We start from the raw sequence: 17,633 nt of genomic DNA, 5'->3' as shown, positions 1-17,633 counted from the left end.
CCAAGTCTAGTTAGTAGTGGCAAGAGCCTTAGAAAAGTGCGAACGTGCTATAAATCTTCTGAAGAAAATGGTTTTATATAAGGCAGTGAGGCAACCTTCTGATCTGCACAATGCCAAGGAACACTCTGACAAGCAGCTCCAGGCACAGTAGAAAGCAAACAAGGAGGACAGTCTCTGGGCTCCTAACAGAAAGGTAAGGGGTGTCTAGCCTGAAGTTCCTGGCACTGGAACAACATTGGAAAAAATTTCGAAAGGACCTGAAATTTGGTTTTGACTTACTTATCTCTAAATAAGCAAAGGATGTGATTAAAATGGGGGAGGGGGAACAGAGAGAAATTTAAGCTCAATTATCAACATCAAAAAAGAATATATGTTCTTGTTCAGTTTTTGAAACTAAAGAGGTTTAAACATTTTTTTCTGAACACTTATTCTTTAACGACTATTAGAATTAAAATGTTAGGAATCTATTTTTCCACTAATAACCAAAAACATTTGACCTAGGATTTCACCTCATAGGTAGGCAAGGCTAGAAGCCATCAGAATCTCACAAAAGCTGGATGAGGGCCTCACCTGAGACTATCTGAATCACAATCTCTAGGGTAGGGCCCTCACAAGGTTTGCTTGGTTTTAAATCTACTGTAGGTGAAACTTAAAGATGGGAAGGAGAGAACCACCAATTTAGATCCTACCATATCACCAGTAGAATAAATTATACTTTTCAAAGTAGTGTCAACATATATTTCACTTGAATCTTAAAACACAGTCAACATATATTTCACTTGAATCTTAAAACACAGTGAGAACAATAAGCACCAGAGGCTTATGCAGTAGGGAAATGCAGTAGGGAAAACATGAAAAGCACGTTAAGTCATTTTTACCTCATTTTCTCTCACTAAAAAAAATCAATGCTTGAGTTAGCCTAAAAAACCCATTTGTATGGTACCTATAGATTACACTAACTATAACATTTCATACTCAAGAATCTTCAAGACAAGTATTAAATCCAATAATGGCTTATTTATAAAACTGAAAAGATTTTAGCACAGAATTTTTGTTGTTTCCTAAATACATAATTAAACAAATTCATACTATAAAGCCAGTATATCGTGGATACAGAGCTAATACCATAAAGTGCTTTTATTTACACAGGGTTCAGGTCAGATCAATTTTTAATTGTGATGTCTGAAGTAACTGTCACTTCTCATAGGCATGTGAAACTTCAGAAAGTTTAGCATTTTTTTCTTTTGGTTTTATATGACAAGGATGAGGTCACACTCTGTAAAGGTATCTTACAGCGTCTGTGACCAGGCACTTGGCAGCTAGATTGTGAGGTGTGGGCCACATTTCTATGGATACGGTTTTCAGTTCTGTACAACTGAACAACAGAGTCATTTGCCTAGGCCCAGGCTGCAGGTCGTCTCAGACACGTACCATGCAGGCAGGTTTTATGTAGATCTTTTTAAATAAAAGAAACAAGATACTACTTCCCTATGCGCGCGCGCGCACACACACACACACACACACACACAAAAGCACAAATCATCCCTTAAAAAATGTATAATCCCAAACTCCACACGTGGGCCTAAAATTCTGTGACACAAGCCAACATCTTCTAATGTGGAATCCATTAGGGCCCACAGTCCTAATGTGGAATCCATTAGGGCCCACAGTCCAAATGGACTGTGTAAGAGTAATACAAACTGTGTAAGAGTAATACAAAATTTAACCAGAATCTGACTTGGAGAAGAGAAGGTTCAAGTTGGAAAACATGGTAACATTGCTAAGACATCTATCTCTAATAAATGGGAGGGAAATGAAACTGTAGACACTCAGATTGGGGGTGGGGGACTATAAAAGCAGGCACATTACAGTTTTTCTGGAAGAAATCAGAAATAAAAGCAAGAACTTTTCTATTAATAACAAACTATAATAGCAGATTTAGATAAACCAAAGAGAAAACGACTGATTTATGTCCTTTTGGACTATTCAAAGTTCTATCAAAAAGGTATTACAACTTGGGCTCTACAATCTATATAGAAATGAGTAATCCTTTTAAAAGTTTTCAAAGAGAAAATAATTAAACATATTACTACAATCACAGTTCTGGTGGTTGCCCATTTCCTAAATTCTCTAAGAGACTCTTTTGTAGGAAGGAATATGCTGAGATATTTCTGCTGAGATATTTCTTCACAGTGCTAAAGCAGAGCAAGGAACAGACTGTCTTAATTACATTCAATGTGGTTTCTAGTTAAACCACAATTCTTGGCTTGAATATGCCAAGATTTCCAAAAGTTGGCATATTATACAAACTATAAGTCACACATAAATTAATAGTCAAGAATGTCTCAATTTATGTTTCACTAATCTAATTTTTCACAAGATAATGCTTTTCCGGTACACCAGCTAGTCACCTTCCCCCGCCAGCTAGTCACTTTTAAATTCACAGTGGAGGGTGCCTGGGTGGCTCAGTGGGTTAGGCCTCTGCCTTCAACAGGTCATGATCTCAGGGTCCTGGGATCAAGTCCCACATTGGGCTCTCTGCTCAGCAGGGAGCCTGCTTCCCCCCTCTCTCTGCTGGCCTCTCTGCCTACTTGTGATCTCTCTGTGTGTGTCAAATAAATAAATAAAATCTTTTTTAAAAAAAAGAAAAAATATATATTCACAATGGATTTTGCCATGTTCTTCACATGCAGGAAGTAAGGTGAAAGAAAGGAATAATTAAAGATGCTCAAGAACAAAATTTTAAGATTTATCTACATTCTTCATCAGATCTTAAAGCATTACTGAACCAGAAAAAAAGTATTAAGAAATAAAAGCAAATTACAAATCTATAACTAAAAGGGAAGTAAAAGCAAACTACATATAGTTCGTGTTTGTAGGGCAAAGGGAATGATATGGATATCAATTAGCACTGAATATTAAAGTAAGACACTAATACATCCTAAAACAAAACAATAAAATAGAATCCATGGCAACAAAACACAGTTTCATATTGAAAAAACGTATACTCTACCATGTAAAATAAATCACAAAACTTTATATACTTCACACAGCTTGAAAATAACATATAAAGTAAAAATTGATTAAAATATAAATTCCAGATTAGAGTAAGAAACTAGCATAATTCTCTCAGAAAATAAAATCAGAATAAAAACATGACACAAAGGAACAAAATACATAATTAACAACCTTAATTATGCATAAAAATTTGTATATGCTAAAAATATGAATATTTTAATCATACGTGGAATAATCACCAAAAACCACTGTATAATAAGCCACACAGAAAAATCTAAAAATACTTCCCAAAGCAAAAACCAATCAGGTTGCAGTGTACATTACTAAATGCAACGTACTAAAATTACAAGTAAAAAACCAAATACGTAAAGGAAAAATAAATCTATCCAATTTGAATTAAAAAAAAGAATTTGGGTTTAAACAGAAACAAAGCAGTAAAGATAAACTTGAGCAATGACAGCAGAGTGACATCCCCAGGATGTGACCAGAGATTGCAGGAGAGAACCACACACAGCCTTAAATGTGAGAAATTAGGACAATAAAGAAAAAAAGCTTTCAATTCAAGAAAAAAGAAAGGAAAAAAGGAAAGAAAAGGCAACCTAAAAGATTCTGGAAAAATTTAGTTAACAGTGGAAAAAAAAGGTAATACCAAAGAAAACAGAAGTTTAGCTGATACATAAAATCAAAATCTAACTCTGAAAATAACAGATGATTCCCTAAACCAAGTGTCAATGTTAAGGACCAGTGCACTCTAAAACACTTACAAAACTGAATCAAAGTTGTTTAATTCAGCAACATATGGTAATTTAATAAAAGGACAGATTTTAATCTCTGTACTAATTCTACTATATATTTGTGAAAAATCACTGACTGACTCTGGCACAATAAACTAGACTATATTAGCAGAAAGGTAACTGTCCATTTGTTTTTTAAAGCAATTCTGTATTTATCTCAATCACACAATTACACAAAATTAAAGTAAATTCAAATAAGAAAAGTTACTCATGCACTCCACCTAATACATACTTCACCAACCATTTATCAGACTGGTAAGCATCCTCCCAGATACTTTTCTTTTCCTTTTTAAAAACTTTAAAGTTTTATTAGGCAATACTTAAGGAAAAAATAAAAAGAGAGAGAGAGAGAGAACATTACAGTGAGTACCTAGGTACTCACCACCCAAGTCAGGAAGTACATACCACCAACACAGCTGAAACACTCTAGGCATGCCTGCCCTTTAGAAGTAACTATCTTAACCTCATGCATTCATCAGTACCTTACTACATGTGCAAGCAACCCTCCAACAATATAACACTGCTTTGTCTGTTTAAAATTTTATATAAATGTTATAATACTGTAAGTACTATCACCGATTTGATCTTCTTAAATAGTACGTTTGTGAACCCTAGCCACAATGACATACATAGTTCATTTATTTTTACCAATTCCATCATATGAATATGAAATGATGTATTTCCCTACTGATGAATACACAATAATGCTATCAAAGAATCTTTAAAAATCTGTGTACAAGAGTGAAAGCAAGTCTAGGTTGTGTATACAGGAAGAGAACTGCTGGGTTTCAGGATTGAGTATATCTTTAACTTTAGTACACACTGACAAATTGTCTTCTACATACTAAAAGAGTTCCCAATGACCTATAGTCTTACCTATGCTTAGATTTGTCTGACTTTAGTTTTTCCTAATGCGAAATGTATGAAACAGTATCTGATCATGATTTTATCTTCCCTGATCATTAGTGAGGTTAAACATCATTTTCATGTTTGGACATTTATGTCTCCTCTTCTGTTAATTCTTGGCTTCATTTTCTGATTAGCCTGCTCCTGGGGTCAAAAATCTCTGACTCAAATATTCTAATGAAAAGTTTCGGAGAAACCTTGTTATCTGTAATGGGCAATAACCCTTTCTTTTCCGGAACAGAGTCTAACATGAAACGCAGTGTCTTGGTGTAGAGAATATTCAGTATAAAAATCAGCACTCTTCAATGCGTTCTTCAGTGTGTGTCTTTCATACTCTGTAACGTACATTTCAAATGACTCCTATCTATGAAGTATGATATTATATACATGTAGTATTAGGGCATACTGTTTCAAAATTAAACTAAAAACTGTAAAAGCTGACCACATATTCAACTTAGCAAATCCTTAAAAATTATAAACAAATTCTCTTATGACCTTTAAAACAGATACGATCCAAGGGACAAAACTGAAAAGCTGAAAAGCAATAAATACTTCTACCCCAACTAGATAACTCATCACAAGAGAGAACACAATAATGTGCTGGCGTGGAAAGAGGGTAGCTGGGAATGCCCAGGGCTACCACGATTCTGGATGTCTGTATGTCAATTACCTGTCCTATAAAATGAGGCAGACAATAACAGCCCCACAGGTCCCCATGGATGGTAAACATGATAACACAGGAAGCGATACCTCTATTTGATCCAATTTATTCCATGGATGAGGAAATAAAGCAGAGAGATCAATTGCACTCTTCAAGGTCACAACTAATAAATGATTCCCATGTCCAAATTCTTCATAATGTATTATAATATTGATAGTACCTTTCCAATATACATCTTAATGACTGTTAAAGGATATACACAGAAAGAAGCTGACCAGGGGCACTACAGACTCTAAGAAGACTCTAAGAAGATAGGAAACATACTTAGACCTGCAAAAGAATTACAATGAGTAGATTACCTTAAATGATAACTTACTCATTTTTCTTTATGCTGAAATATACTTTAAACATTTGCCATCTCAAGGGTAAAACAAACTGACTGTGAGCTTTAGGGATATACGGCATTCATGAAACCAAATCTGTTAATTAAGACACATTTAAGAGGGGCACCTGGGTGGCTCAGTGGGTTAAAGCCTCTGCCTTCAACTTGGGTCATGATCCCAGGGTCCTGGGATTGAGCCCCACATCGAGCCCCACATCGGGCTCTCTGCTCAGCAGGGAGCCTGCTTCCCCCTGCTCTCTCTGCCTACTTGTGATCTCTGTCAAATAAATAAATAAAATATTAAAAAAAAAAAAAAAGACACATTTAAGAAAGTCCCTTAAGAAATTGTTTTCAGATAAACAACCACCAATTTGACCAACTACATTCTAGCTGGTGGAATTCAAGTGGGCAAATACTGGAAGGAGGTTACCTACCTACTGCGGGTGCATCATACTCATCACCAAGCAGAATTTCTGGAGCAGAATATGCAAGAGATCCACAGCTTGTAGTGAGCTTCTTCCCTGGTTGAAATTTGTTGCTGAAACCAAAGTCTGTCAACTTTACAAGACCTTGTTTTTCAAAGAAGACCACATTCTCTGGTTTTAAGTCTCTGTGAACCACATGGAGTTTATGGCAATAAGATATGGCATGAACAATCTGAGCAAAGTACTTCTTAGCCAAATCTTCATTAAGTCCCTCTTCGTGTTTCATTATATAATCAAACATATCTCCTCCATCCCCAAGTTCTAGAATAAGATATAGTTTGGTCTGGGTGTCAATAACTTCATAAAGGCGTACGATGTTGGGATGCTGCACTAGTTTCATGCATCTCACTTCTTGAAAAAGATGACCAGTGGCTAAAGTGTCCAATTTTGTCTTGTCAATAACTTTTACTGCTACTTTTTCACCTGTAAAGACATGCCTGGCAAGTTTAACCACTGCAAAATGACCTCGACCCAAGGTTTTATCCAGATCATATAATCCAGCAATCTTTCCATCATACCCTCGCTTGAATCCTGCCATGCTGGTCCAACAGAAGGAAAAATATCTAGACTGTTTGAAATGGATCTTCTCATATAAGAATATCTGGTGAAAATAAGGAATTCATTTTCAGTGTCGCCATGGACATCTACAAAAGAAGAGGAGAAACAAAATTAAGTTTCTATAGCTTTTTCTCTTAGAGCTCTCTTTCTTTTTAAGTTTTAAGAGAAGCCTGAAGTAAACAGAGACAAAAAATGAGTAAGGGCCATCTATACAATCTATATATTTTGAGTTTATGTTACAAAGGCTGAGAATTTAAATGCCATATTAAAATTTGCAAACTGAAAGAAGTTAGTTGAAATAAGTTTTTGGTGATGTCAAAAATAAGAAAACTAGCAAGTTTGATAAACTAAGTTAAAAAAAATATTACAAAAGTAATTTCATTTAGTGTCTTAAAAAACAAGGCAAGAACTGACAAAAAAGGGAAAACAGAATAAACATTTGGACAGAAACTCGGCAACTTTTTCCTGTTATTCCAAAGCTAGCACTATTTCCTGTAAACATAGACAGATCTCTTTAGTTAGGCCTCCTCTAACCCTCCCAGCTGGAATGACCTTCGGTACTCCGTATCTCCAACAGCAGCTCGGGACCCTGTGTGGTCTTATTCCATGGGTTTTTGTATAAGCCATCCCCATCCTAAGACTGCGAAGTTCTGAGGACTCTAAGGTTCTTTCCGCCCCCCCCCTTCTACCCTCCCCTGAACAGTCTTTAATATACAACAGATAATCAACAGTTTATTAAATTCTGAAATTCAATTTCTTTTCAAAATGTTTACAGGGCAATTGTTTGCTCTCCTTGTCACACTAGTGCCTAGAACAACATGTTGACATACAGTAGGTGCTTAATATATGTTTGCTGACTGACTGGTACTCACTCTTTGTACTTACTTACTTTGTACTGGTAAGTACAAAGATAAGAAATAGCCTATTTATCTTTATTAGCTTATCTTTATTAGTTTTCCAACTCTCAAACATAACCCACCAAGATCTGATTATATTTCAAAAATGAACAAGCATGCATTCATAAACCATCTTAAAGACCATTCAGTTTTAAAGACCATATCTCACATGGCATTTAAAATTCTAAACCTTTAAAAACTCTAAATACAGAAACAGGCTCTTATAAAATTATACAAATTAAGATATCACCTTAAATCTCACATATCCAACTCCCATTACTATTCTTCCTGACCAAAATTTAATAGAATTATAGCAAAATCCAGTGAATAATACAGCCATCTCCCAAGACTAGCTCTGTCCTGTGAGTACATAGCCCTCCTGTGAAACCTTTTGCATGTTTCCAGTAGAAACAGAATAGTAGTTACATTTATCTATTCCTGCTTAGATGAAAATACCCCAAAAAAGTAAATTGTACATAAAATGAGGTGTTTTTTTTATTTTAAAGCTCTAGCATTACACTTCTTTAAAATCTCATTTTTGCTTAAAAGAAAAGCTAACATTTATTAATAGCCTACTATACATATTTGTGCAAAATGAATCAAAATGCTACAACTAACCTTTAAACTGAATTATTTCAAAGCCCATCTTCCTTATAAACATTTAACTACTCTAAATGATGTTATATTAGGATAATATCTGGAGAGTTAAAGTACAAACTCTAAAAGAGGAATAAAGTCATTCTCACATGCAAATTGAAATCATTAGAAACACATATCTGAGATCACCTGAAAATGTATATATATAGAGAGAGAGAGAAAGAGAGCCAAAAAAGCCAATGTTAGTATGTTTAATGCATTTTTTATATTTTAGCAATTACTGTAAATATAAATATTAACTACCATTCACTAAGTACAATATGTCACTCATATACCAAATGCATTATGTCATCCTCATTTAATACTTACAACTGCCCTAAGAGATAGGGATTACTAGCCCCATTTTGAGTCATAGAAATGGTAACTCACTTGGCATTGGCTACCAGGCCAGTGTGTAAAAGAGCTAGGATTTGAACTCAGGGCTACCTGACCTCAAAGTCTCTGCTTTTAACTATACTACACAGTTTCTACAAACTTATTTCAAAACCAAACTAAATTAATTTTGTTTCTATAAAGATTTTTAAAATAAGAAGCCAGTACTATGTACAGGTGTTGGAGAAAAAGCAAACTTCTTCCATACTGTATATTACCTCATCATCCGAGCTATTAATTTTAATGATGAGATTAACAGGAAAATCTGAGTGAAAAGATCTTGCTTTAATAGGATAGCAGTTCTCCAAAAGAAAGTTTAATTAAGGCATATTTAATTTTCAAAAATAGAAACTCTAAGCTAACTCCAGAGGGCAGAAAACTATCTTTAAATCTCTAATTTTGATTAATTATAAGGGCAGTAATTATCCTTAAAATTCTATCTGAGTGTATGTTTCTATTGTACAAGCTTGTAAATGCAACTTAAGCTTTCAAAACAATTTCAGGGAGCACCTGGGTGGCTCAGTGGTTGAGCCGCTGCCTTCGGCTCAGGTCGTGATCTCAGGGTCCTGGGATCAAGTCCCGCATCGGGCTCTCTGCTCGGCAGGGAGCCTGCTTCCTCCTCTCTCTCTCTCTGCCTGCCTCTCTGCCTACTTGTGATTTCTCTCTGTCAAATAAATAAATAAAATCTTAAAAAAAAAAAAACAATTTCAGGTCGCCTCCAGGTAATACATTATTTGTTTTTTCATCTATCACTTTAGTTTAAATATATTACTATAAAGTGGCATATAAATCAGATTTTAGGAATAAATCTGAATTTAATTATATTTTAATTAAATTAATTAGGTTTTCCCAGTTTTAATTTTGCCTTATTTCAAAAGTGACAAATGTGTATACAGATGAGGAAAGACAGTCTTTTGTTAGGGTCTCCGACACTCAGAAACAATTACAACTAAAATTCTGAGGTTTCTCTTCCCAGAACTGTGCCAGCAAAAGGGTACAATGAAAACAGTTTTTAATCTACTAAAGAGTTCATGGGAAAAAAATCTAAAAAGGTCTCTTGAAAATGAGACTATTCTGGAATGAAATAGTGATCACCTCCAGTATTAAGAAACTCTTTCTACTTTGTTTTGTATACATATCCCTTTCCAGGGTCTATGAAACTATAATTATATACCTAAAAACAGGATGTTATGATTCTCTGAAGGTTGGAAAGAAAAATATCTTTGTTACTGAACATCTTCTTTAAGTACCAGCCCACTGTGCAACCCCACCATCGAGTGCATTTTGTGTTGGCATAGGAATAACTAAATTGTCTTTGATCTCTGAGGACCTTCTAGTGCCACAAGTCACTCTGAACATCAATGCCGAACATGCATATGTGGCTTGCAGCAAGCGCAGGTAGACTCTGTGATGGCTTCAGCACATACCCTGCAAACCGCACACTGAATAATCCTTGTTACCACTGTCTTTTGTTAGTTGCTTCTTTTTCCTAAAAGAAAACACAGAAGGAGATTTTAGTTTAGTTCTATTTAACTTTGCTTAAAGTCAAAATATACATCTTAAAGGTCGATCCAGACAAACATATAAAAAGGGCAAGTTTGTTTTTAGTGACCCTGTCTCCTCTCCCACCATCTCTCTCCCCTCTGTGAATTATAACCCATTCAAAGAATCTTGAGTGAACAGGAAGTTAACAGTGAACAGATACACAAAGATAGTTCCAGGTAGCCTGATCAGACAGATTGTTCCACTAGAAGGAGGAGGAAATAATAATCACAAACAACAGACGATTTGCCATTTTCTGAATGTTTCCTGGGTAAAACAGGCACCAAATCCACATTTCATGGATCATCACTAAAAGCCTGCAAGCTAGGCACAATGAGGCTTGACTTGCCCAATCAGCAGCAGTGGGCAGGCCCAATCCTGTCCAGCCTAGTTTCCAAGCCCAGCTTGCCTGCAAGAAACCTTGACGGTTCCTGCTATACTCACTCCCACAGCGAGGAAGGGCAACCTTTACAACATATGATCTTCTAGCAAGCCAGCAGAAATCAATTACAATGCCAGCATCTGAGAACACACAAAACACCTTCATACCAGAGGCTTTCCGTTCAACAGTAAAGAAGAACTATCACTATGAACAGAGAATGTGAACAGATCACATCTAAGTCTGTGGCACGGTGAAGAGTACTTGGCTGAGGTGCCCTTACAGTCCTTTCCACAACACTGAAATATCCCACAAATACTGAAAGGCCGAAACATTCACACTAGGCCAACGCAATTTACACAACACATTAAAGGTGAGCATCCAGGTAATCATTACGCTCACAGAGGGCCAGCAAGGTCATGGGCACAGGGCCACCTCTAGAGACCTAAGAACACTAGAATGATACCTGCTCCTTCAGCTCGAAGGGATGTGGTGGCTCCTGACATTACCCTTGCTTGCTTTCCACCATCCAGTCTCTAGGCAAGGCAGGCAGTGTGGCTGAGCACTGGTTCTGAGAGCCAGTGACTGGATCTGAATCCCACCTCACCTATTACTAGCCACAGGACCTCAGCAAGACCTGACCTCTCTATGATCAGCTTCCTCATGAAAAAATGTTAATAGTAAGAGTACAGCTTCATAGGTTAGAGTGAGAATTAATTAAATAAGTTAGTAAAGGAAGAGTATTCAGAGTGAAGCTTGACACAGAGTACATAGGAAACACTAGCTATTTTACCACCACCATCATTGTTAAAACAATGGTACTCTCCCTCATATAAGTAGAAATTCTTCTACCCTACTTCAAGAGAATGAATTCACTGAGCTGCTTTAGTACATTACTAAAATGTACTAAACTGAAAATGACTGATGTACGACCATAATATAAAGAAAATAGTAACTCTAGTTGGGTATCAAAGTCTGATTATTTTTCAATAAAACATCACACAAAACCCAAGTATTTGTTTTCAAAATGGTATCAAGATGACTTTCTTTCAAATCTACCTTTTCAAAAAGAATTAAACGCTCCTTTACATTTTTTCCCCCAAAAGTAATATATTCTTACAGAAAATCTGGAAAATACAGACTAGGAAGTAGAAAGAATAAAAAGGCATCCATCGTCCTACCCCTGAAAATAAGCACTTCCAATATTTTGGTGATCTTTCTGCAAATACTTATATATAGCTTCTTCTTTATTTTGTCTTACAAAAGTGTGATCATTCTATACATAACTTTATATCTTGTAGCCTGCTTTTTCCACTTGACATATCACTTTTCTTTGTTTTAGTATTTTGCTTCTATTATGAAATTATGAAATAAATACCTGTACAATACAGGAAAATATACAATTAGAACATATAAACTGGCAAAAATAATTTTTTTATACAGATCATCCATTATTCTATTCTCTGTGACAATCTCTATTAACAGTTTGATACCCACTTTCCTTCCCAATTATTTTCTACATATAATATATACCCAGACACAAATTTTTTTTTTAATAAAATGGAATATAAAGAGACACAGACACAGAGAGGAGAAAAGTTTACAACCATTTAAAAAGTATTTCTCTCTACAAAACAAGTTGATACAATTTACCTCAGAAAATTCGGAAAGTGCAGAAAAGCACAACACGGGGTGGGGGGGAAATCATCCGTAATTTCACCTAAGATGATTTCTCTTTAACTATTAGTATATATCCTTTATACCTATGTTTCTTTACAAAGCTAAGATAATATATATGAAGTTTGAGACTACCTTTTCTTCTACATAATGAACATTTTCTCAAACACGGAGTTCTTGTAAATCAGTATTTTTAATGACTACATAACAAAGACGCCATCTTTTAAAACAGCAAAACCTAAAAAACTAAATTAGACTATTCTAAAGCAATCTTATTTAGCATATGTTCACACATGCATGGTAACTGGGCTGGGCCTAAATGAAACAGGCCAACTAGTCGAAAGTGTTTATAATATGGAAATTCATGTTTGAGAAATAACCACCAGTACATGTTGCAAGAATATACTGATGTTCTCCCAACTAAAGAGAGAAGCAAATTGAAGTGTGCGGGTGTGGCTGGAGAAGAGGAAGGAAGTGTGGGTGGCCCTACACATATATTGCAAGCTGCTAAACACAGTTGTAGAACCAGCCTCTGTTAAATCTACTGTCAATTTGGAATTCAACCTGTTATTCTTGTCAAAATTCACTTTTAGATTTTCATAGACAACATCACTACTGTAGTGTGGTCTGTATATCAAACAAATGTCTCCTACCCACACCTCTAGGGGAGGACAAAACTGCACACTGAACAAAGGTTGCTCTGCGCGGCCAATCCATGGCATGAGAAAGTAGAGGAGTGGAACAAAAAGGACAATGTGCTTCTCTACATTTTATTCAGGATATTACAAATTTCCTAAAATCAGACCACCAATATTTAAATATGCAAAAATCTCCCCCCAAACTAAGTACTGAAAAAAAAAAAATCTGTGCCAATGCTCTTCCTCTAGTACAGATAACTGAAGAGGAGTTTTTGCAAAGCCACACTAAAATTGCCATTTAAGCTTCCTACATATGAAATTATCTGGTATCTTTTACAAACACCAAAAATGAAAACTGTAATTTTTACTCATGGAAAATACTAAACTGCATGTTTATAGAAAAACTAATGGAAGTAGAAGAACACTCACCCAATGATTACTACCACCCCAATCTTACCGCTAGAATTTCAACAATACCCATAGGCTGAAAGGAAGACAGTAAACTAAATCCTCTGAGAATATCAACAACCACCTGGTCAAGCAAAATAAACACAATCCTACATGCAGTTGCCACTGCTCTTCCCGCTATCCAAAATAAACAATATTCCACATTTCTAGAATAGCACTCCTCCCCCTGGTAGTTACCAACATAAGCTATATATAAATCAAAGATAAAGAAACCACAAATAGGTCAAGAGGTCCTAAGTTACGAAGGATCAAAAGCTTTTCACTGGATTGGCTGAATATTACCACGTGGTTATCAATGTAGTATTATGTGGTTATAAGGCTACACTCAATGAATAGACTCAAGATAGGAACTACAAATTAAAAGGTTAAATTAATTAATTAAATTTTTATCTATCCATTTGACAGGGAGAGACACAGCAAGAGAGGGAATACAAGCAGGGAGAGTGAGAGAGGGAGAAGCAAGCTCCCCGCTAAGCAGGGAGCCCAATTCGATTCGGGGCTTGATCCCAGGACTCTGGGATCATGATTAGAGCCGAAGGGGGATACCCAACCAACCGAACCACCGAGGTGCCCCAAAGGTTAAATTATTTATTATGAGAAATGTCCAAAGAGGTAAAATTGTACCTCCAAATGTCTAGGAAAATATTTTCCAAGGGAAGATAACTGCCTTCTAAAGTATGTTCTATTAAGTTTTCTTCTAAGCAGTCAATTTTAATGGACTGGGGGCAACTGAGGTGACCAGGAATGGCAGGCTGAAAGGACTGCTCTGCTCTCCAGGAAGCGACTGGGTCACCAGTGCAGACTGATCTCATGAAACGTCAGTTTATGTAATCTTTATTTTCTCTAAGTGAAACAAGCAATGGTCGGGGATATATCACAGAATTTTAATGTATCCAGGAGTCAGGCAATTTATTAACTGATGTATAGTACTAATTATTTGTAAAGCAAAAGGGGTTAACATCCAAGACACAAAACCCAGGCCAGCAGTTCGAATTCCTAAACAGAATCTGCCTCCTGTTAAAATGATGAAAAATGCTAAGTGTGTCATTTCTGGTGACAGCCCTGATACAAAGTGCTCGCATAACAAACAAATAATGACTGAAGCAAAAGCTGGTATGTAGAAGTTACTCCAAAATAAATAAGGCTAACCCACAATTACTCCTTTTTGCCAGGAAGACAATATAAGTTGGAAGCTTGGAGAATTCAAAAACTTAATAATCTAAATCTTCCAAACTTTTATTAAAGCTATCAAGACTCATTTTCACTTTCTGTCATCTTTTTCTTTCCCTGCTGATATTGTGATGAAGATGGTCGTTAAAAAATGGTTAAAAAAGACTACTGGAGGGGAGCCTGGATGGCTCAAGTCTCTGCCCTGGAGGTGGGGGAGGGGGGGTGTGTGTGTCCTGGGATCAGGCCCGCATTGGGCTCTCTGCTCAGCAGGGAGCCTGCTTCCCTTCCTTTCTCTCTGCCTGCCTCCTGGCCTACTTGTGATCTCTCTCTGTGAACAAAAATACTGGTACCTAACATTACACTGACTTTGACTTCAAAGACTAAACCATTTAAGATTCTCTTACACTGTTAGGACTGTAAATTATTTCACATGCTTCACACCTCATTCAAGGATTAACTGGAAATGTGTATATCTCTAAATGCAAAACGTGAAACTAGAAAACTTGCAGAAGAAAAAGATGCAAATATGTTGTGGTCTTAAGCTAGGTAAAGATTTCTTGGACACAACAGTAAATTCATGATCCATAAGAAAAAGAGACTGCAAATTATTTTATTTCTGAAAATCTGATTTCTGAAATCTCTGAAAAGCAATGTAGCAATACATATATCACGAGCCTTAAAATGATTACTATCCTTGATTTAATAATCTCACTACTAGATTATGTCTTTTTTTTTACTACTAGATTATGTCTTAAAGAAATAAAGATTTTTATAGTCAACGATGTTCAATGATATTTATACATTCAAAAAATCAGAAATAATCTAAAGATCTGCATAAGAAAACAATTAAATCATAGTACACCTAACATTAACACTATGCAGTCCTATTTTGAGGCTATTTAATCTCAAGGGGGAATTCTCACAATAAAATGTTAAGTTAAAAAAATTCATACACCAAATTTCATGGCATGATCTCAATTTTTTTAAAAAAAGCATATAATTTGTCTGAGTATATATTTTAAAAATACCAAAATGTTAAGATTATACAACTTTTTTCTCTTTATGCTTTTCTGTTCTTTTCAAATTTTTGGCAATGAATGTGTGCTGCTTTTATAATCTAAAAAAGATAGTTTATTAAAATTTTGACTTTTTTGTATATGATTTTCAATTTACTTTTCCACTGAGATCTATGAAAAGACTAACGTCCCTAAAAATATATTGTCTAAAACCTACTTATTTCATCTTAATTAACAAGACATATTCAAGGAAATATTTTGCTTCCCGTGAGGGACAAGGTATGCAATTCTTTCAGACTGAGGAAGCAACAGGAACAGTCTATTTTCATTAGCAAATATTTGAGCCCTAATTGTGTAGAAAGCAACTGATTTATAACCTTACAATTAAGTTATCTACATATAAATAAATAACTATACAGGTTAACCTGGGTGATGTATGCCAAAGGAAGAGTAGAGGACACAAAGAAGGCAGGATCCCCAAGGGCAGGGCAGCCCATAGACCAGAGCTTACCCTTCAAGAGGGAGCAGTGGAATGCCATTCCTAAAAGTGGGAAAAACCAAGGCAGCAGAGCACACAGTTGGCTGGCTGGCCAACCTCCTCGGAAAGAAGAACACCAGCGTGGGTGAAGTTATGACTTGGGGTAGACATGAAATAAGTTAGTAAGGTTAAGGAGGCTGATCCTGAAAAATACCTACTGGCTTACCACCTAGGCAACTATGATGGTCTCTTACTTTCTCAAAACTAATGAATGGAAAACATGTCATACTCATTTCCCCACTTATCTATCTTTGAATTATATTTAAGTTTAATTAAAGTGTCTTTAAAGAGATAAAAATGCACAGAACCAGCTTCTAATCACATGGCTGATAAGAGGTCTAAACAGAAGGAAGAAAACTCTTTGGGTAGTAACATGAGAACAACATAGAAATAACAGCATTAGAGAAGTTAAACCAATTTTAAAAGTTCACTATCCACTTTAATGTTCCATAAAACACCAATTTTTGTTCTTAGATTAGAAAGCTCTCATTATACCCATACTACCTTCCTAAAACCCCACTACAAACCAAAATACATGTATATAGAAATGCATTCAGTCCCATTAAAAAAAAAAAAAAAACCCACAATTGACTTTGTCTCACTTCAAATTTCAAAAATGTCTTTCATACCACAACAGTTCATTTTAGAATTCCAGTTTTATTTTAATGCAGGTCTCAAAAAGGGTAAACAATGTAATAACTGGGAATCTATGTTGGTACTGAACTCTGTATTTGTTTCATCACTTATTTCACACAACCAGCAATATAATGAAAATATCATACCCATTTCACAGAAAAGAAAGCAGGGCCAAAAAGGATAAGGACTTCCTTTGCCCCAGTCCTATACCCAGCTAAGCACTGCCTGGGTTGGACTCTAGGTCCTCTCCCCAACCCGAGTCCTGGACCCTCCACTTTTTCCTGCAACAATACAATGCCTCCCATTTACCTAGGCCTTTCTAGCTCCCAGGGAAACAACAGCACTAAAATAAATCAATTTGGACATTTCTTGTGTTCTTCCAGTTCTGATATACTATGCTAGCTACCTAGCCCAGCAACCAATTAAATGGAGGAAATTCCCTAGCACCACTTAATAAACATTATTAACAAACAATTCCATTAAAGGTTTTGAAATTGCTTTTCAAGAAAGGAAGTAACAGGCAAATAACTATTCAAAAAACAGAAATTTACTGATCATGTAAAAATGGAATGGCACCTTAAAAATAACTTCACCTTGGAATTTACATACAATTTTGTGATGACAAGAAAGCTACAGCCAACACCAAGCAAATAATTCAGATAAATTTAGGAAGGTTCCATTTTCTGCTTAAAAATTGTATCCTTTCCCACAATGCAATTTTAATATACTCTGCAAATTACATTTTCTCCATTTGTTTCTGAAAAAGCATTTTCCTTCACAAGAGGATTAGAAAATACACATAAAATAGGAGCGTAAAGAACAAAATCAAGCTCTGAAACT

At 35.7% G+C, this 17,633-nt stretch overlaps 1 protein-coding gene across 4 annotated transcripts in view; it reads right to left on the bottom strand.

The window, feature by feature from the left end:
• Positions 1–17,633, bottom strand: part of SNRK (SNF related kinase) — a 58,220-nt gene that overhangs the window by 34,535 nt on the left and 6,052 nt on the right. For all 4 annotated transcript variants that reach the window (XM_059162271.1, XM_059162272.1, XM_059162275.1 and 1 more), the window contains 2 exons: positions 10,157–10,218; positions 6,196–6,890 (listed from right to left, as the gene is read on the bottom strand). In XM_059162271.1, coding sequence (XP_059018254.1) covers positions 6,196–6,784 — 589 coding nt within the window. In that variant the 5' untranslated portion in view covers positions 6,785–6,890; positions 10,157–10,218. The remainder of the gene's footprint in view (positions 1–6,195; positions 6,891–10,156; positions 10,219–17,633) is intronic.

Source organism: Mustela lutreola, chromosome 2, assembly GCF_030435805.1.
Source record: "Mustela lutreola isolate mMusLut2 chromosome 2, mMusLut2.pri, whole genome shotgun sequence".
Taxonomy (NCBI): Eukaryota; Metazoa; Chordata; class Mammalia; order Carnivora; family Mustelidae; genus Mustela; species Mustela lutreola.
The sequence above is the reverse complement of the archived record's forward strand: the minus strand, read 5'-3'. Positions and strand labels throughout refer to the sequence as shown.